The sequence below is a fragment of the Vigna unguiculata genome, chromosome 6, assembly GCF_004118075.2.
Source record: "Vigna unguiculata cultivar IT97K-499-35 chromosome 6, ASM411807v1, whole genome shotgun sequence".
Taxonomy (NCBI): domain Eukaryota; kingdom Viridiplantae; phylum Streptophyta; class Magnoliopsida; order Fabales; family Fabaceae; genus Vigna; species Vigna unguiculata.
In genome coordinates, this window is record NC_040284.1 from 15,869,428 (window position 1) to 15,890,468 (window position 21,041).

At 29.8% G+C, this 21,041-nt stretch overlaps 2 protein-coding genes across 3 annotated transcripts; one reads left to right on the forward strand and one right to left on the reverse strand.

Moving 5' to 3' along the window:
- Positions 1 to 9,554: 9,554 nt before the first annotated feature.
- LOC114188333 (probable receptor-like protein kinase At2g42960) lies at positions 9,555 to 14,173 on the forward strand. The gene is made up of 8 exons (XM_028076927.1): positions 9,555 to 10,195; positions 10,667 to 11,402; positions 11,513 to 11,617; positions 11,798 to 11,920; positions 12,434 to 12,604; positions 12,689 to 12,818; positions 12,907 to 13,116; positions 13,569 to 14,173. Exons 2-8 carry the CDS (start codon positions 10,738 to 10,740, stop codon positions 13,695 to 13,697), a joined length of 1,533 nt encoding a protein of 510 aa, XP_027932728.1. The 5' UTR covers positions 9,555 to 10,195; positions 10,667 to 10,737; the 3' UTR covers positions 13,698 to 14,173.
- Positions 14,174 to 14,717: 544 nt separating this feature from the next.
- On the reverse strand, positions 14,718 to 17,654 carry LOC114187167 (transcription termination factor MTERF2, chloroplastic-like). 2 transcript variants are annotated; one of them, XM_028075323.1, is made up of 2 exons: positions 16,085 to 17,654; positions 14,718 to 15,239 (listed from the first exon to the last, which is right to left on the reverse strand). In XM_028075323.1, exons 1-2 carry the CDS (start codon positions 17,115 to 17,117, stop codon positions 15,232 to 15,234), a joined length of 1,041 nt encoding a protein of 346 aa, XP_027931124.1. In that variant the 5' UTR covers positions 17,118 to 17,654; the 3' UTR covers positions 14,718 to 15,231. The 2 variants fall into 2 exon arrangements, with proteins under 2 accessions (XP_027931124.1, XP_027931123.1); XM_028075322.1 differs by lacking the exon at positions 14,718 to 15,239 and having other exon boundaries at positions 15,784 to 17,654.
- Between the last annotated feature and the right edge of the window lie 3,387 nt (positions 17,655 to 21,041).

A 21,041-nucleotide genomic window follows, 5' to 3' on the forward strand; every position in this document is an offset into this window, starting at 1 on the left:
ATGCTAAAGCACTGAGTTACCATTGTATGTATCACTCAATGTCGCTCAAGCAACAACATGAATGCTCTAGAGACAAAGATTATAGCTAAATGAGGGAGTGAAAGAGAGTCCAAGACAATTTTCTCTTCTTTATAATAAGGGATGCTCGAGTGACACGAGGTCATTTTAGCGTTGAAGTGGAGGGCGGTACCATGCTACTATGTGCTCATACTCAAGTGTTGGTGAAGAATTGTGATTCCAGAACTTGTAGGATTATACAACAAATGATATCGCTTAAGCATTGGAATGATGCTTAAGAAATGGTTGCTCAAACATTGTATGAGTGTTAAAGTTGGAGGCAAACACTGGCGTTCTTTTGTTATGACTAAAGGGGGCCATGGTCCCCCAAATTCTTTTACATTTATATAATTTAATATATAATTTTAAATATATTTTTAAAATTTTAATATTTTTAATATATTTTATGTATTTGATATTTTAAAATTTGTTTATACAAATATATCTATCTATATAAAGAAAAGTTTTTTTTTTCACATCTATTTTTCAATTTTACCTTTTAAATATTTTTTAAATAATATTAATTATTTTATTAATATCAACTTTTAAGTGATCATTTGTTTAATTTAACCTTTTTTTTTATTTCATTATTCTTTTAAACTTAATCACTATAAATGAAAATTAATTATAGTAAAATTATAAAAATTATTTATATTTAATTTTATAATTATAATAATAAAAATAATTATAATTTTATTATTTTTATTATCATAAAAAATTAAGGTTAAATTACTCTTTTGTTCTCTCTATTTGTCAAGAAATTTCAGTTTGATCCTCAAGTTTTTCGTTGTCTCAATTTGGTCCTCATTTTCTTAAAAATTAATCAATTTAGTCCTCACCGTTAATTTTGACCAAATGGTGTTAAAGTCAACGTCACGTGTCAATTTTCAATTTTTTTTATTTTTTTGAATTTTTTTTTATTTTTTACATATGTCACTTCACAATTGTGTCACGTGTTAAAATGACTCAATTGTTTTTAGTTTCAATTTAGTCCTAATTTTTGTAAAAATGAAGCAATATTGTCTCTCCTTAGATTGACACTCAATTTAATCTTTGTATACAACTTATGATGATATTCTTAATAAAATTGACATTTTTATTAAATATTTGTAGAAATATTTTTAAACAAGTTTTTTTTTAGTTTTATTATTAAACAAAGTTAAACCCCAAACTTAATTTCAAAACTTAACAATTTTGTCATCATATATAAAGGCATCAAGTGTATCATATTATACAAACTTAGTGAGGATTAAAAATCAAATAACTTGTCACATATAAATTTAGGAACTAAATTTAAAGTTCAAAACAAAACGAAAGTCTAATGTTTTGTATAGAATTTAAAGTTAATTTAAAATATTTATAGAAATATTTAATAAAACCGTTAATTTTAGTAAGAATATCACCATAAGATTTATAAAAAAGTAAATTTAGTGTCAATTTAAGAAAGGACAATATTACTTCATTTTTTCAAAAATTGAGACTAAATTGAATCTAAAAATAAATATAGGGACCAAATTGAGTTATTTTGACACGTAGCACAAATATAAAGTGACATGTGTAAAAAATTAAAAATTTAAAAAAAATTCAAAAACAGATTCAAAAATCAAAAAAACCAGAAATTTACACATGACGTTGACTTTAACACCGTTTGGTCAAACTAACAGTAAGGACCAAATTGAATAATTTTTAAGAAAATGGGGATCAAATTGAGACAACGAAAAACGTGATGACCAAACTGAAATTTTTTGACAAATACAGGGACCAAAAGAGTAATTTAACCAAAAATTAAATACAATGGTTTACTAGTTTATATAAAAATTATGGGATTACGTTTTTTGTTTTTATTTTTGTTCAAAAATATCAAGTTAGTCCTCCAATTACTTTTAGTCTCAATTTTTGAAAAAATGATACAATTTGGTCTTTTTTTTGTAAAATTTCTTGAATCGAATTAAGATTTTTTCATCAACATTGAAGTTGTAAATAAGGATGGTTTCCTTTTTTGGTGTAATTGACATAATCTTAATGTCAATTTTGATGAAAAATCCTTGCCGCTTCAAGAAATTTAACAAAAATAATCAAATTACATCAATTTTTAAAAAATAGAGACTAAATTGAGACTAAAAAATTAGAGGACCAACTTGACATTTTTGGACGAAAAAATATATCAAAAGAGTAATTCAACCAAATTTTAGCACCTCCAAATAATTAGTCGAAGATTCACCACTGGAGGCAAAACTATTCTTCCTTTGAAATTGGTACAACTTGAGTTATATGTGTGATGAATACTTGAAATGATATTGTAGTCCCTAGGTTTGTAATATTAAACATGAAACTCATTAAGGAAAAGATATATCCTATGTTTCATTGATGATTTGATAACAAAGATTAAATTATCAAAAAGTAGATCGTAGAAGAAAATTTATGTATTAGACCGTTACAAAGTGAGTGTATAAATTATTCAAACATAAGAAAAGTTGATGATGAATTTTCTAATGTGCTTTTAAAGGTGATTAGTGTTAGAAATTTTATTTTTAATGTGGGCTTTACATATTATTTATAGCATTATATTACTTATTTACATTTAGTTAGACTCAATAGAAGTGATCTAATTTTAGTGGGTCCAGTGGTGAAATTGATATGGGCTTAAATAAGTGAAAACCAAATTTGGCCCGTTAGGGGTTAATGGGAACCTTAACGACATGTTTACAATCATAAGGATGATCATGGTCCCTAAGATGCCAAATTAGAAACATATATCTCCCCATCAGACTATCCTATTAAGAAATATGGTAATTTGGTCGAGAAAGATCATCGCACAAAAAAACTATTCCGCTACAACCTTTAGTCAAAACAAAGTGAAAATATATATCTTTTAGAACACAAAAGATATTATTTAGTCAAAACAAGATGGAAACATATATGTTTTAGAATACACAAGATATTATTGATAATTTGATATAATGATTGTTTTTTCTTTTATTGACAATTAATCAAGATTAGAAAGATTATTCCAAAATAAGTTGTGTACAAAATAAAATTGCATACAAAATCATAAAGTTTATTCCAAAAATTACATGTTGGTAATGAGACATACTTTATATACATCTTCAAGGAAAAAATATATGAGATATTACATTGTTTCGTTAACATACAACTAAATATTTATGTCTTTTTAAATAAAAGTGATTCAAGTATAACTTGATAAATTTAATCTATATTAAAAATGAACATAATTATATATGTATCCATAAATTATATATATATAGAGAGAAAGAGAGAGAGAGCCGACTTAAAGGTGAAGCAAGTCAAGCACTCGCTTTAGACATCAATTTTTCTTTTTACTACTAATATATTAATGAGTTAAAACCTTTATTTAGTAAATTGTTTACAAAAAAAGACAATGATTGTAATCGTCATTCTAATATAATTAATCTGAATTCTATTTTCTTCTTTTATCTTTTTGTCTCTATGTGACTTCTCTTGTCTCTTTTTACTCTCTTATCTCCTAAGAGTAATTTTTCTATGATTTTGACAGATTACATTCCTTGAATCCCACATTGTTCATGTATACCAATTTTTTCATCATCATCCATGGTTAGTCTATTTTTCTTTGTATTTGTGTTTTGGTTGTATTAGAATTAGAAATGTGATTCTTTTACCCAATTTTATTTTTGGGTATTTTTCAATTTACGAGTTTCAAGAGTCTTTTTGCATATATATCGAAAAAAGCAGTATTTTTCTACAAAACTATTAATTAGATCAAGATTTAGTCTTTTGGTTGATAATAGATTAGTTGAAGCATAATTCAAAGTTGGATTTTCTATAGAAAGATAATGTTTAAAAAGAAAAAAACTTACCATCAACTTGAGAAGAACAAATATTTTTTTAATTATTTTTATTAATGATTAATCTTAAAATAAACTCTACAAGTTTACGAAGAAGTTGAGACATAAGGAGAAAGAGACTTGAGACTTCAAGATACTATAAGTCTACCATCGAGTTTATTTTATTGACAATAAAAACCAGATTTTATTGTTTTAATTCATTCATTTTATATATTTATCTTTAGTAATGTTTTATATATTATAATTTTTTATTTTATATTAAAATATATAGATACGTCAATTAGAAAATTTGAATGAAGCTATTCAAAAATTAAAAAGAAGAGAAGAATTGAAACTTTAATTGCATCCTCAAAGAATGAAACTATAAATAGATTTATAAAAGTAGATAAGAAAAATGATTTGAAAAATGTAGGTGGCTTAACAATATCTTAAAAAAGATTAAATGAATTAACCTTATTATCGATTGAAATTTTTTTTTAATAAAATTAATTATGACAATTTATTAAATAATTTGTTCATAAAAAAACAAAAAAATAAATTTAAAATAAAAGACCTGATGTTTTTAATTTTACTTTAGACCATCTCAAACTCTTGATATATATATATATATATATATATATATATATATATATATATATATATATATATATATATATATATATATATATATATATATATATATATATATATATATATATAAAATCAATTATAGTTGTAATTTGTACAAATGATAAGTAATAGTTAGAACACTAAAGAATATTTTAATTTACATGGTAGTTTGGTGATGGGTCACCTATATGACTTTTATATTTATGATTTGTATATTAATTATGTATTAGTGGATATATGGGTTGTAGTTATTTATATTCAACTAGTGTAGTTTATTAAAGTTTGTATAAATAAATTTTTGAATATATAGTACATATTACAATTAAAAGTTAAAACAAATAAATATTTATAATGTATAACTTCTATTTTAAATTTATAATAATTATTTTATACTGTAATATAATGTTATTTTTAATTATTAATAATGTATTTTAAGTATTATTAAAAATGATCAAACAAAGAGACAAATAAATATTAAAAAATTCTTAAAATACTCTATCTGAACGAAAATTCTTCAAAACACTGCGGATAAAAAATGACAATTACATATAACATTTTCATTTAAGATAAAATAAATTGATATCTAAATCTTTAATTAATATTTTTTAACCCAAACTTAAAATCCAACCTGGTTTAATAAGTACATTAATGCTAAAATAATAAAATAAATTATCCTTTTGTAAAATTAGTGTGGCCAACTAAGTCTTTGAATGAATTGCATTAAACCATAATTTAATTAGGCTTAAAATTTTGAAGCTTAGACTGACTTTGTAGCAAGTTAAACAATTTGACTAATTAGACTTGACTCATTTTCAAATTCCTAATTACAAATCTAAAAGCAAATCAATGTCACTCACCAAATTTCACCATTTTTGTTTTATTATGGCAGAAAATAGTTGCACCTAACCTTTGACATTAATACTGATTTAAGTGTTTTATTTTTATTTAGACAGTGTGAGATGAAAATGAGGTAAAAGGCTCTTATCACCTTAAAGTGACAACATGAAATATCAATTAAATTTAAGAACCATTTAATCATTTTTTTAAGAGAATATCAACTTAATTGGTGAGTATATTTTTATGTAAATGTAATTCATTTTTTTTCCTCTACAATGAGTTTATCTTGTCTTTTAATTTTAGATCAGATACAAATCTTACTTACCATGTTCATTATTAATTTGATAAGTTTTTGTATAAATAAGATTGAATATATACTTCCTATCACATTTGTTTTGTTGTCTCGTAGCATTTGGGTAACTATTTTTAAATTCCTTTAAGAAAAATAATAATTTGTAAATTAAAATTAGTTTATAAAAAATCGATTTTTTTTTAAATTAAGTAATTTTAATATTTATAAAAAATAGTTTTATAAATAAACTACTTTGAAAAATGTTAGGTACGAATCAATAAGAAACTAAAGGAGAATTTTTGTTACGGAACATGGAGAAATTCATTTGTTTTAATAATAAACATTTTTTTTTAAGTTTTTAACTAGTATAATTAGAACATTGACCAACTAATTTTAATTTGTAAGAGAAATTGACCTCTATTTTTATTTTTATTCTTATAAATTTTGATTAGATAAACTTGTCCAAACATGCATAAAGAAATTAAGCAGAATTCAATAATTTGTGTCGTTTGGGGACAAAATTAAGGTTTAAAGAAAGTTTTTATTAGTGTGATATGATCATAAAGATTATTAAGATATATTAATCTAAAAAGAGTGGCTAATTAATTTTGGAAAGAAAGAAAAGTTGCAATGGTTTTGTGTGGGTCACACTTTAATAAAAAGTTATGCTTAAAATGAAAGTTTGTGTTTCTTCCTCTATTGGTGGCTTTTTCAGCCTCCAAAGCCATGATTATACTCAGAAAAAAGCTTCAATTGTTTAATCCAATGTTGCAATTATTTGAGTAAGAAAAAATTAGGTTTAGTCAAACCACATTGACAAAATTACCCCTCTCAGACCATTGGAATTTAAAACTCTGATTTCACAGTCAAAACATTCTGGCACATTGTACTATTTTTTTTTATAATAAAAGAATAGCACCTAGTCCCTTTCTAATTATATATATATATATATATATATATATGTATATATATATATATATATATATATATATATATATATATGTATATGTGTGTATTTATATGTTTGTGTGATTTTTCTATAAGATAGTATTTTCTCCAGTCCTTTGTTTTGGGATTTATATGAAATCATATAAAGTAATTATATGAACATTTTTTTTTCTGAAATAATAATAAAATTTAATGTAAAAAAGTCAAAGTAATAATTACAATATGAATTTAAGTTAACTTTAATTATTATGATAAATTAAATATGTGAAAAGAGACAAATATTCCTGTATATTTAATGCATAAATTAAAAACGTATTAAATATACATTAAACTTCAAATCACATTAAAATTAATTAATATCTTTTATTTAAATATCATAAATATTTCTCAATAAAAACTCATGTTTTTGTTTCTTTAACGTGCACACATTATGTAAAAGGACAAAAAAATATTAATAAATGTTATCTATATGTTAAAAGCAGATATTACTTATTATAGTAGAATTTTAAAATTAAACATAATATGAAATACTGGCTTTTAAGTTAATTATAATTGTAAATTGTTGTAATATCTTCTTATTATACTTATAAATATGTATTGAAAATATTCTCTTAAAGCTGGATTTTCGATCATAATTTGATAGACATACAATAGGTAATGCATACTATACCTTAATTCCCATTTACTAACTAATTAATAAAAGTACATAAATGGACTTAATTACAATTAAGGGTCGTGATATTTTAAAATATTTATAAGACATAAATGGCAAAGACATTTTCTCAATAAAAAGCATATTCTTTGTCTTTGGTTTTAATAACTTTTAGTGTTAATGTTTTAATTGGTAACAAATTATTCTTCAATTAATGTATTATTACACAGCCCTACTAAATTCCAATAATTGAAACTAAAAACCACTTGTTTTAACAATAAAATTTCCATTAGAACAATGAAATCTGTGGGTACAAACTTAATTTGGAGTTGTGTTAAAAAATCGATTTCATAGACGCAGAAACTGATATTTATAATTTCTTTCGAAAGTGAAGTTTTTTATTTTAAATTGATTTTGAAATTAAACAAACTTAAATTTTGTGTTAAAAATTTATAATCACATCGGTATAATGCTAAACCAAACACACTTTAAATCAATTTTACTCTTTTAAATTTGAAATAACACAAAAAAACTATTTTACTACTTAATATTTAAAGGGTTAAATATGTTTTTGGTTCCTTAACTTTCAGTGAATTTTGGAATTAGTCCATTTTGAAACTTTGGACCAATTTAGTCCTCCATCTTTTGAAATGCGTGAATTTAGTCCTTTTAATCAAATTTTGTTAAGTTTATTTGACATTTCAAGCGCGTTTCATAATAGTATTTGACTTAACATTAAAGCAAAAATGTGTCAAACAGTATAAACAACTCAAATACAATTCTGAAATGCGTACGAAACATCCAATAAACCTACCAAAATTTGATTAAAAGGACTAAATCCACGTATTTCGAAAGATCAAGGACTAAATTGGTCCAAAATTTTAAAATGGACTAATTCCAAAATTTACTAAAAGTTAAGGGACCAAAAACATATTTAACCCATATTTAAATAACTATATGTCCAATCTCTAGACACTACATTTAAAAGAAAAAAAATTGTTTTACAAATTATTCTTAGTTTCTGAATAATAAACTAAATTTAAGAAAATGAAATATATTTCAAAGTTTGAAAAAAAAACATAATTAACTTTTATTTATTTATTTATTTATATTGCATGTGCAATTGAATCATCATGAACCTAGGTAATGGCTAAGCCTGCAAAGTTGCAGAGGCATCACATTGATGAGTATAAGGAAACAATCTAAAAATGTTCCCACTACTACAATTTGCGATCTGCAAGAACCAAAACAAAAGGTCAGAATATAAATTTTAATGCCAGCTACACTTTCAAAAAATGTCAAAATTTTCTGTGATCCCTTCACCATTATGTATCCAAAATCCAAATTCCACAGTCAATTGCATCACCATTATTGTGCAGGGACAGATATGGCATTAAGGTACTCAAATATTTTTCATCTATTCTCTTTCCATTCCTATTTCTTTATTAGATCATTTGTTTTCAGTATTTTTTAACTAATAAAGTAAACATTTATCAGTATTACTCAAAATAACACCAAGAGATTGATCCAATATTGTAAAAAATAGTTTCCTTTATGATAAAGTGTAAGCATTAAGTTTATTCATTTCTTTAGATAAGATGAAATGAAACTTTATAAAAAATAGTCTTTAAATCTTACTTTAGACACCAATATGCTATGAAACAATTCACTAATCCTTTCACATGTGTTTAAAAAGTACATGTTGAAAGATGTTACATTCTTAAAATAAGTTTAATACCTCAAAGAATTTATCTTTAATTTTAATAATATATATGTTTTCAATACTTAAATTTTGACATAAAATTTAAATTTATAATTTGAATCTTAAAATTTAAAAATTAATAGATATAATTATTTAAATTTAATTATCATAAATTTATTTTAGCGTGTTAAACAGATTTTATATTAATATTTTATGTTATTTATATTATTTGATACATTTAGATTTTAATGTTAGTTTGCAAACAAATTAATTAATTGGATTAAAGAATATATCAATTTATCTTTTAAATTTAAAGAAAAATATATCAAAATTTTGAATAAAAATTAATATATATATATATATATATATATATATATATATAATGTGATGGGAAATAATAAAGAAAAAAGTATTGAAGGAGTGTTTGCAAAAAATGAGAAATCTGAAAATCAAACTCCTATCACCATAAAATTAAAGGGAAAATGTAAGCATTTTATTAAAAAAAAAAAAATTCTGTTCATACAAATAGGACAGTTTGGTAAGTATACCTCAGAAGAAGCTAGATTTGGTTTGGAGTTCAACCCTGTTGGATTGAGGTTGACTCTCTCTCTCTCATCAACCCACTTCTTATTTCTCTCTCCTTTTTTCTCTCTTAACTCTACTTTTTGTTAGCTTATTCAATACACTTTTTGCTTCCAGCTATAAATGCTTCACCTGTTTATTACATTTTTGCTTTCCCTTTACTGTTTCTCTCTCTCTCTCTCTCTCTTCTCTCTGGTTTCCTCCATTACAAACCAGGTTTCCTTTCCAGCTAGTTAGGTCCCGCTCTCATCCTGAAGCACAGTGCCCACCAACCGTTTTCCCCACCACCATTGCTTTTTCCTACACCAAAATCTAGTCATTTTCACTCTTTCTCTCTTTCTCCTTGCATTTTCTTTTTCTTCATAAAAATTATACTTTTGTCTGGCATTCCAATCAATTTTTTATTTTCTGTTATCTTGGTCTTGCCTTGGGTTTACTTGTGACCCACTTGAGGTCACAATCCACTATAGCTAACTGCATATCAGACTCTGCATCTTTTTGCAGCATCTGGGTTTTGCAGGGCTTGTTGTGTTTTTTTCTGGTATTGTTCTGCCATTGCTGCGCCTATCTATGCTCATTAGGTCTGTTTGGGTTCAGAGAGAAGGCCCTTTGTTGCCCCTGTGGGTGCTCGAGATAGAGGATCAAGGAGGGTGATATAGATCAACACAAAGGTGAGTGCTTTGTGTCTTTTAGAGCCACTTTTTTGTTTTTGTTTTTTTTTTGGGAAAAATTGGCATTTGGGTTTGCCTTTTGTTCGCTTTCATTATAAGTGATGCTTCACAAGTTTACTTTTTTAGTCTTGTTGGATATTTTGTTGCGATTAGAATTGCTTGAGATAGTGGAGAGCTCCTTATTTTCCTTATAAATTGTACGCTTTTCTGATTGGAGTGATGTGATCGCTAATGGGTTTCTGATTTGTTCAACTGTCGCAATAATTTTTCGTTCAGAATACCTGAATTCCCGCAAATGAGTTTATAAATGCTGCTGCCAGATTATGTTTGATTTTGATAAAGGTGGAATTAGTGATTAGATGAGTTGCTGTGCTGATTTTGTTCTTTTTGGTTTATGTGGATTCACTGCATGAACTTGAACATTGGCTGTGAATTAAAATGTTGAATACTTAACCATGTTCTTGTATTCAGGTGGGAATGTCTTGATTGTACTCTGAAAAGTTTGGTGGACATATTTGATTGACGACTTGTGGGATCCAACTATGTCAGCAAACAATTCTTTGCATGTGGAATTATCGAAGAAGACTTCGTTTCTGGGATTGAAATTATGGGTTTTGATTGGGATTGGTGTTGGCGCTTTTATAGTTCTGATTCTTTGTGCATTATCCGTATGGGTGATGTTCCGGAGAAAGTCTAGGAGATCTCTGGACAAGTTCTCTTTGTCACAAATACCGCGTGTCTCAAAAGACATCAGTGTTGACAAGGTTGGGGTGCAGAATTCTTATGATCAAGCAGAAAATGTAGCAATTCCTGTTCATGACAAAGCAAGTGAGAACAATTCTGACAAGTTCTTAGTTCATTTGCGCAAAAGCAAATCCAGCGATGCTGATAATATCAGTCAGTGCAGCTCAGTTTATCATCATGAGAGGGGATTTAGTTCAATGTCAGGGGAAGAAGGAAGCTCTGGCACTGTTAAGAAGCAATCTGCATTGGCATTTGGAGGTGTGGTAACTGCCTCTCCTCTAGTTGGCTTACCAGAAATTTCTCATCTTGGGTGGGGTCACTGGTTCACTCTAAGAGATCTGGAACTTGCAACTAATCGATTCTCTCCGGAGAATGTGATTGGTGAGGGTGGATATGGGGTTGTATACAGGGGAAGATTGATCAATGGATCCGAGGTGGCGGTTAAGAAAATTCTTAACAACTTGTAAGGACACGATGGTTTATCCTGTGACTTTCATCTATTGCTGCTATTTCTTGATTGAGCAAATGACCTTTGAACTTGCTCCATAATTGCATAATATGTTGAATTCACAGGGGACAAGCAGAGAAAGAGTTCAGGGTGGAAGTGGAAGCTATTGGCCATGTCAGACATAAAAATCTTGTGCGCTTACTTGGTTATTGCGTAGAAGGAGTTCACAGGTAAACTTGGTGTTCTTGATGTATGAAAATATCACAAATGCAAATATTCTCTTATATACTCGATCACATTACTAACTTTATTTTTGTGATGGCATTAGTCTTACTTTTTTGTTGAAAATTTGAACTGAAGCTCTTTTCTTTGTCTTTTTTTATTAAGTGTGGTTGCCATCTGATTTGCAGGTTACTGGTGTATGAATATGTGAACAATGGTAACTTAGAACAATGGCTACATGGGGCTATGAGCCAACAAGGAATACTTACCTGGGAAGCTCGGATGAAAGTTATAACTGGCACAGCCAAAGCGTAAGTTCTATTTGAAAACTTCAAACATAGGACATTATGAATTATTTCTGTTGACTTGTGTAAAATTGCAGTGGAAGTATTTTGTGATAACTGTTTTAAAATTCATATTTAGGGTGATCTCTAAATGGTTGGCCATGTTAAACTTTTTACACTGTTAGTGTATCAAAATTAAACACTCAGTTTTTAATGTGTACTAAAGATTGTCATTAATGTAAGTTGAGAGTGAATATTGATATTGCTACTTTGTAGGATATATAGTCACGTCTTTTGCAATTTATTTGCTCCATTAGGATTCTGGACAACACAGCTATGTGCTCTCTGCTAATCTGCTTCACTGGTCCATTGTTAAATCCTTGACATAGAGAACAAGGAACCTGTTGCCAAGATTATTATGTTTTCCATAGTTTTATGTTGGTGCTTGCTCCATTGGATACTTAACTTAATGATATAGCAGTTTCAACATTAGGCTTAGTTCCACTGATTAAGCCCCCTATTTCCTGTTACTGGTTGCAGACTGGCTTATTTACATGAAGCAATAGAACCGAAAGTCGTTCACCGGGATATCAAGTCTAGCAACATATTGATCGATACCGAGTTCAATGCAAAAGTTTCTGACTTTGGTTTGGCCAAACTTTTGGACTCAGGAGAAAGTCACATTACTACTAGAGTAATGGGAACATTTGGGTATGTTAAATGTTTTGGGATCCACTTTACAGATATTTTTAAAGGATTGCATGGATGGAAACTTACTCTTGTTTCCAATTTCAGCTATGTGGCACCAGAATATGCCAATACGGGTTTGTTAAATGAGAGGAGTGACATTTACAGCTTTGGTGTTCTCCTGCTAGAAGCAGTTACTGGAAGGGATCCTGTGGACTACTCACGTCCTGCTAATGAGGTATGAATCACTTAAGCAGTGCCTAATTTACTGCTTCTAACTTTCTTTTGCACGAGAAGTGATAATATTTTGATTATCCTCATTACAGGTGAATCTTGTTGAATGGCTCAAGATGATGGTGGGGACAAGAAGGGCTGAGGAAGTTGTGGATTCAAGGCTTGAAGTGAAACCATCAACACGCGCTTTAAAGCGTTCTCTTCTGGTTGCACTTAAGTGTGTTGATCCTGAAGCAGAAAAGAGGCCTAAAATGAGTCAGGTTGTGAGAATGCTTGAAGCCGATGAATATCCATTCCGAGAGGTTTGTTCTCTTTATTGTCTTACCCTCTCATATTTAACTTTTGCTACAGAATCTGAATTTTTATCACAATTTGGAACTTTGGATGTTTGTTTTGCTCCTTGCTACCTGACACATCATTCGGAGTACACACGAACTCAATAGCCTTTTTGCAATTCAATTGTGTTAAGCTTCTTCTCTGAGTGGAATTATCTATTGAACTTGACATTTTTGAATGACTAGTAATCAATAACATGTTCCCAAATTTATTCTCAGAATTCATCTGTCCGTATGCATGTCCCTTTCATGATTAGTTACCGGTTACTAAATGTTGAATGCCATGGATCCTCTCTGGTTTGTGTATGTGCATGTTTGAATTGAATGTATGAGGTCCTGGATATTACATGAACTCTTCATCAGTCACTTCTATTGGATTTGTTAATTTAAGCCAAACATCTATTGTAAATCACTTCCAGGATCGAAGAAATAGAAAGAGCCGCACAATCAGCATGGAAATTGAGTCTCTGAAGGATATTTCTGGTCCATCTGGTGCTGAAAAGGTGAAGGGTTCTGAAAGCCATGCACCAGAAACAACTCAAGGGTAGGATTGACAGCCACACTTGACTTAACCAGCATGTACAATCGGCATTGTTTTGATTTCTGTAACCAATCAAATACCATATATGTTCAAAGCTTGTCTTGAGATTTTTCTTTTGCCGCAAATCCGAGCAGAAAATGAGTTCTGAGAAGAGAATCAAGTCGGAGATAGCTCATTTGAACAATGAAGCATTTTCTTGTTCAAGATGGTTATTGAAGAATATATGATACACAAATTTTTTAGGAGGATGAAGTCAGGGTGAGTGAACCAGTTCATGTTGTACATGTACAGATGTCATCTGAACCACTCTCTCTTCCTTACATGACTGCTAATTTGCAGCCATTTTTGTCTGCTTGAGAGTTCAGATGATGAAAACTGACTTGGCTTCACTGTAGTTGCCATTTTGCTTTAAGTTAATCATTATGTATAAACTCCAAAAAGCATTATATGAAGTGATAATATCTCTTTCTTTTGAAGTAGTCATGAATCGTGTACACGTGTTTACTATTTATCTGTGTTTCTATCACATTTCAAACTGTTGTACATATAGAGGAATTAATGTTCTCTGATTCAATTTGCCACCTATACAAATGATTATTGATCAACCAGAAAATGGATTAACTGCACCGAATGACACCAGCAGATATATGCTTATATTATTGGCCTGTTAAAACACTTCTTTGTTTTAATGTTTTTGATTTCGACTAAGCATGTGATCTCTACCAGAATTAGAGTTTCACTCGTATAATTTATACAAATTTTTACTACGCAAATGATTGGAAGTACTTAAAAACTTCTGTTATTTTGTTCTTTGTGTAGATAGTAGATAAAAGTCATTTATGAGCAGATTGAGGGAGTTTTCATTGTTGAACAGTGGAATCTTGTTGAAATGATTGGTGTCAATAAACAAACTAGTAAGCTTTTTGCCACCTTTTTTCCCCTCATCCACTCATACTCCACTTGTTGTCCTTATATGTTAGTGATATTGAAGTGACGTGTTCTTATCAGTTCACCAAGTACTTTCTGTGTGGTAGGAAACGAATTCAAATTTTCTGAGTACCAAACTTCAGTCACAAAATCTTGTTCTTACATACATTCGACACTCACCTGTCAAGTTAAGAAAATCTCCGGAACTTACTTTAAATCAACAGAACCATTCCAATTACTATCAACATAACTTTCAAGATTTCCATTTCCATTACAGTACCAAATACTAAAATTAATAATTCCTTTTAAATGTCTCAACACTCTTTTATCTATATGAAAATGTGTCAAACTTGATGAGAAAACATGGACTCTGGTATAGTAGCAGTCAAGTGAAACAAACAGCCAACTAACTTTCATACTGAGTTACATCAGTTTTCCCATCACCATCATTCTCGAAAACTTTTCATTTACTATAAAAGGAGTTTAAACAAGATTACAACTCTCCAATATGAACTTTTTTTTTTCAACTTTGTGTTCTTCCTGGCGAGAAAGATTCCTTCTTCAGGGTAATGCATTTCCATTCCCAAAAATACCTCACTCCAAGATTGATCATTTCAAAAACCTGCAACATGCTCAATTAAAAATAGTAAACATAATTGTAAATATTTAAGTTTTGACTATGATACTCCTCGTTTTTCTTTGTAACTTGATTAATCTAAAATGTTTTAATTTAAACTAATGAGGCAAAAAGGTCTTAATGAGTGCCCTAGTCACACAACAACTTCATGCCTATCATACTTAACTATTTAAAACAACATTACGTTACCAGCATTTCTACATATATAAATCATAAAACATGCCATAATCAACATATTGTATGTAAATCATGGCATCAAAATATGAAATTAGCCAAATTGAGCTCAAAATCTCAAGGATTGCTGAGACATTTAAAAGTTCTAAACTATATGTATCCATGACTTCACATAACGGTATGCGATATGCACTACCAAGATATAGTGACAATTTCAAGTTCAATGGAATCAAAAGCTAGGGCTTTTAAGACAACTAAACAGAAATCATTTAATAAAAAACTGTAAAAGTACCACAACTAAATGCAATTTGATTTGATTGAAATTGTAAAACAGATTCACAATCAAGAAATTAAATTGAATATCACAAAGTATGTATATTTATATAGTTAATTTTAAAATCAGGATGCGGTAATTATGACCAAACTCAGTCACTTCAGCATTGAAACAGAGGAGTCAAAAGTTAGGACAACAGCCTTCAAAGACTACATTCAAAAAAATTTCAAAGACTACATAACATCATCATGATGAATTAATCCTTTGTAGACATCTGGTAATAAAGGCAAATGTTCCTGGAAACCAATGACAAATTTCTTCAAAAATATTTCCTCGGTAGAGCCCATATAGGAACCAAAACTCAAATTACTCTTAAGCAAACCTTTTGATTTCAAAATTTTAATTACTGAGAGTCTAGGGATAATCCTCTTCTCCAAGCTGTAGGCCAGAACAGGAGGATATGCAGCAATATCTAATGATGACAAACCCATATCCTTCACTAGGAAAGTCATTTTTTTGTTAACTGTCTCCTCCGACAACTTCATAAAATTGGGAAACTTCAGAAACGCTTGAAGAGCCAATTCGCAGTTCCAGCCCCACCTCTCATACATCTGAATTCTCGATTCCCATCCCCCTTTACTTATCGCTAAAAGCACATCAATAGCCATGACAAAAGTTGTTTTCTTAGGATCAAACCCTAATTTCTTAATTCTCTCGACAACTTCCACAAATCTTGAATGCTTCACCATTGCTGAAGAGGTGGCGTTGACCATCATCAGAGAGATTGAACCCTGAGGAACCCCAGACTGCCTCAGGATCTCGATGTTTGGAACCAAGCATTTCTTTAGGTCACAATTTGTGAAACCAAGTGGGACATTTCTCAAAACACTAACAACCTTCCGATCATCACGAACTATACTCCTGATAATCTCGTATCGTGGCACAAGGCATTTTTCCAGACTCCTCTGCAAGATGACAGGGTCTTCAAGCGCAATCCTATGGATGATACTGTTGGAAACACCAATAGAGTTGAAGAACTTGAGTTTGGGCAAGAGGGTCTTCTCCGCACTGGCTGCAAGCAACCTGGGATTCTTCTCGACGACTTTTGCAACCTGAGTTTTGGAGAATCCATAGTTCTTGAGAGTGTCAAGAACAGCATTTGGACCATCTGGGGTTTTCAAATTCACCCTCTTGGAGAGTTTCCTGGCCAATTCCAGGGACAACCCACACGAGTTGCTGAGGTAAGACACTGTAAAGGTGTCACCTTTGTGGCTGTCCCCACCAGAAGTGAATGTGTTGAACATAAAAAGAGAAGCATCGTGTTTGTGTTGCAGCAGAGAACCCCATTGGAATTGGGTGCTTCTGCAGTTTGTGAAGGACGCAAATAGTCTAGTAACGAGAATACGAGGCACCATTTACTTACTCAGATTTCGATTTTCCACCAATGTACGCTTTTGAACGTTTCAACCTTCAATGCAAACCCTTAAGCTGACTTCGGAACAGGGTGGTTGAACCTCCAACGGGGCCAATGAAGATAATGAACTTGATTATGGAGACAAACAATTCGGATTTCGATTATTCCCGGGAGGACATTGCTTCCTGCACCTCCATGTATTCTTCCTGCACCTCCATGATTTTTAAAAATTCAGTTGTACCCTTGTCGAAAGAGGGGTGGCGACGGGGTCGAGATGCATGATGGTGGGAAGGACGACGAAGTGGCAGAGGAAATGGATGGGTTGAAGTTATTGTATTAAGAAGTAGGAATCCGGTTCTCCATGGCCTTCCATTTTCAAGGATATGCGCACACAAATGGAGATGTAAGAGATGAGGTGAAATGGAGGTAATGTATGGGTTTGAAGGGATGAAATGAGATTGAATGAAGGAAAGGGATGGGTTGAATGGATGAAGAGGACCGAAATCCATTTATGCCTTTAGAATTCACTTAAGAAAATTTTCAATTAGATCTTGTTCTTCTAGAAATTTTTATGGACTGCTTCAACCATTTGATCCCGTTAATTGATATGCTAACTCAACTTTTATTCATTTAATTTGTTTTTGCCACCTTTTTTCCCTCATTCACTCAAATGTTTCTTTTAGTTATCTTGATCAAGCATTAAGAGGCATGCATTATGTTAGAAAGGCACATTAGAATGTTTACGTTGGACAAAAATAAAAGGGATGAATCGATTTGTTAATAAAAAATTTACTTTTAAAAGTTTTTCTCCTTTTTAATATTAAAATTCAATTAAAAAACTTTTTTTATCTAACAACAAATAATTGAAGAAAGTACAGAAATGGGAGATTGATACAAGATATTTTATACCGATTTGGATCAAAAGACTTATAATTACTAGAATAAACCCAACTTACAATTACATAAGAAAGAGTTTAAGGTTTAAAAAACATTTTTTTTAAGACACAAGACATGAAAGACACATTCTTTGATTCACTCAAGAAATAACCATCTCCTTTGAGACAAATAAAGAATGAACAACTTTCCTAGCAATAATAGCAATACTCGATCTCCGAAGAACCCATTTGGTGAAAGTTATTGATCTATCCATACTATTTTTTTTAAAGTCCCTTTTCACAAACACATAGAGTTTCTCTAGCAGTCATAACTCTAAACCTCTAAATGAAAAAGTTATTTTGAAATAGGTTTATCCAAACATATATAAATTTTTTCTTTTGAAAATTAGGTCAAGAACATGAAGAGTTTAATCACAAATGCCCCTAATAATCAATTATTTCAAGAGATAATAAATTATCACAAAATCTTTTTTAAAAACATTCTCTCACTATGATAATCCATTATCAGGAGTGGATAATTGATTATTACATTATCATTTCTAAAAATCTTAAATTCATTTGGATAATCAATTATCATTAGTGCTAATCAATTGTCCGAGAGCTTTTGTGAAAAATAAAAATCTTCCTAAGTTGATCTTTGTGCATCTTGCTTTTTGACTCTCTATGTTAAGTACTACACACAAATTTTCGCTAATATGAAACTTATTACAAAGGCCTAATATAAAATACAATTCTTCCAATATTTATTGTCATCACATGAAATCTTTGGACTTGCTTTTATCATCATCAAAATTTTCTCTAGAAGAATGATCACCTTTATCTTTTACTTTTACGATCAAAATTTGTTTTCAAAGCCTTTTAATAATAACCTGTAAATACATAGCTTCACAAACTTGTCTCCCTCTTTTTGATAATAAACAAAAAATGAATTCATGAGATAGCTCCCCGTAAATCAAATAACATCATAAAATTGAAATCCCCCTCAATTTGACAACCCATATAATACAAAATAATAAGAAAATATTTTATTTGATTTAGAATTCATCACTCATATCATCTTCTTCATCACCAAAATAACTATCAAATTTCTCTTCCAATGGTGTCTAAATTTCTTAGTAAATTACACACTTCTTCATGCCTAGAACCTTAAACAGTGTGAATTTCTTCTATACTCCTACACATATTAGCAATATTTTCTTTCATGGAGGAGAAAGACCCAACAATAGTACTGGAAGAACCAACAACAAGAGTAGCCTCCGGCCTTTCTTGATCATCCTCAAACTCTTCAATTGACACATCTCTTTTGGGAATGTAACTATCTTCATAAGGAATAAATCTCATTTATTTGAGAACACTTTTTCCAATTTTGTTGGAGTCAAGATTGTGTTGAACAAGTTCTGCAATAGTACGCATACCTTTGTATTCACAGATTCTTGAAATAAGAAGTGAATAGGAAAAGGATATGCATGATACCTTTTTGCTTTAAGCATTGTATGATATGATTTAGCAATCCATAAATAATTAAAAGATCTGCTTCAGTTCACTGAACATGATTTGAGGCTCTTGGACATAAAATCCAGATAATTAAGTAATGAATAAGTCTCTCATCTATTTTTAATCCACCCGCCAAGAGTTGTTTTCCAACTTTCTATTGAGGAATCTTTAGGAATGATCGAAATGTTAGTTGCCTGTTAAAACCTTCAACTTCTGTGAGCACATTCACAACATCTTCAGGAATGGGAAGCTTTGCAACGTTTTCCAAAATATCACTGTCAAGAATGATGTATATGCCCTTGACTTTGGTGAAGGCCACACCATATCTATATTTGTAATTGGAATAAAACACCCTTACCAAGTCAAGATAGTAGGTACCTTGCATTTCCACAAAGAATTTGAGCCCTTGATTTGTCATCAATTAAGGAAAGTTGAATCCAGATGCACTGAACTATTCAAATTTGATAAACTTGGGTGCAATCCATTTTTTTGTCTTCCTAAAAAGAAATGAACTCAATCCTTCTTTCTTCATAAAAAGATCCATACTTCAATGGAGACAGTTCTTGTATCTTGTTGATTAACCATGTGAGAACTTCTTCTTTTTTCTAGTAGGAAACTTCCTTCTTGAAGATTCTACGGTTTTGGATACAAAGGTTGTCACGAAAACAAGATTTAAAAGGTGAGAGATAGAAAGGATAATAGTCGTGAAGAGGGAGACAAGAAATGTTAAAGGTTTCAAAAAGAGGGAAACTCTAAAGATGAAGAAGCTTGAGATAATAATCGATTTCTGAGATTTCTTTTATAGCCTAGTGCTCCAACGGTTAGAATTTGAATGATTAATGTGAAACTAGTCGTTGCCAACAACTATATTTTGTAGTTTGTAACTCTGTAACTCGTGATAATCGTTTATTAATTTTTGTTTCATATCAAAGACTAGAAATTTCCAAAAATGGTGATAATCGATTATCAGCTTAGGATAATCGATTATTCCAGAGCTAAAGTTTAAAATTTTTGCTATGTTGCGATAATTGATTATCGATAATTAATTATCTCAACGGAGTTTTTTTTGTAAATCACTAAAATGCATGAATTTAACCATTTAAGACACATTCAATATTCCTAAATCCCTTCTAAGTTCATAAAATATGTCTTTAGTTAGGGTTTAGTAAAAATATCAGCTAAGGGATGCTTAGTGTCTACATATTCAATTATGCAATTTCTTTATTTATGTGATCTCTTAAAAAATAATGTCTAATCTCAATATGCTTAGTTTTGGAATGAATTATTGGATTTTTAGTGAGATTTGTTGCACTAATATTATTACATTTTAGTGGAATATGATTAAGAAATATATCAAAATCTTCTAACTGTTGCTCCATCTATAAAATTTATGCACAAAAATTTCCTACAACAATATATTCAGCCTTAGTGATTGACAAAACTAAATAGGCTTGTTTCTTAGAATGCTAAGATACTAAAGAACATCCTAATAAATGACATGTTCCACTAGTGTTTTTCGTATCAATCTTATATCC

Coding starts and splice junctions, on each gene's coding strand:
- LOC114188333 (XM_028076927.1), top strand. CDS start 10,738: ATGTCAGCAAACAATTCTTTGCATGTGGAATTATCGAAGAAGACTTCG. Junction 11,618..11,797: donor TGCGTAGAAGGAGTTCACAG/GTAAACTTGGTG, acceptor TCTGATTTGCAG/GTTACTGGTGTATGAATATG. Junction 12,605..12,688: donor AGAGTAATGGGAACATTTGG/GTATGTTAAATG, acceptor TTCCAATTTCAG/CTATGTGGCACCAGAATATG.
- LOC114187167 (XM_028075322.1), bottom strand. CDS start 17,117: ATGGTGCCTCGTATTCTCGTTACTAGACTATTTGCGTCCTTCACAAAC.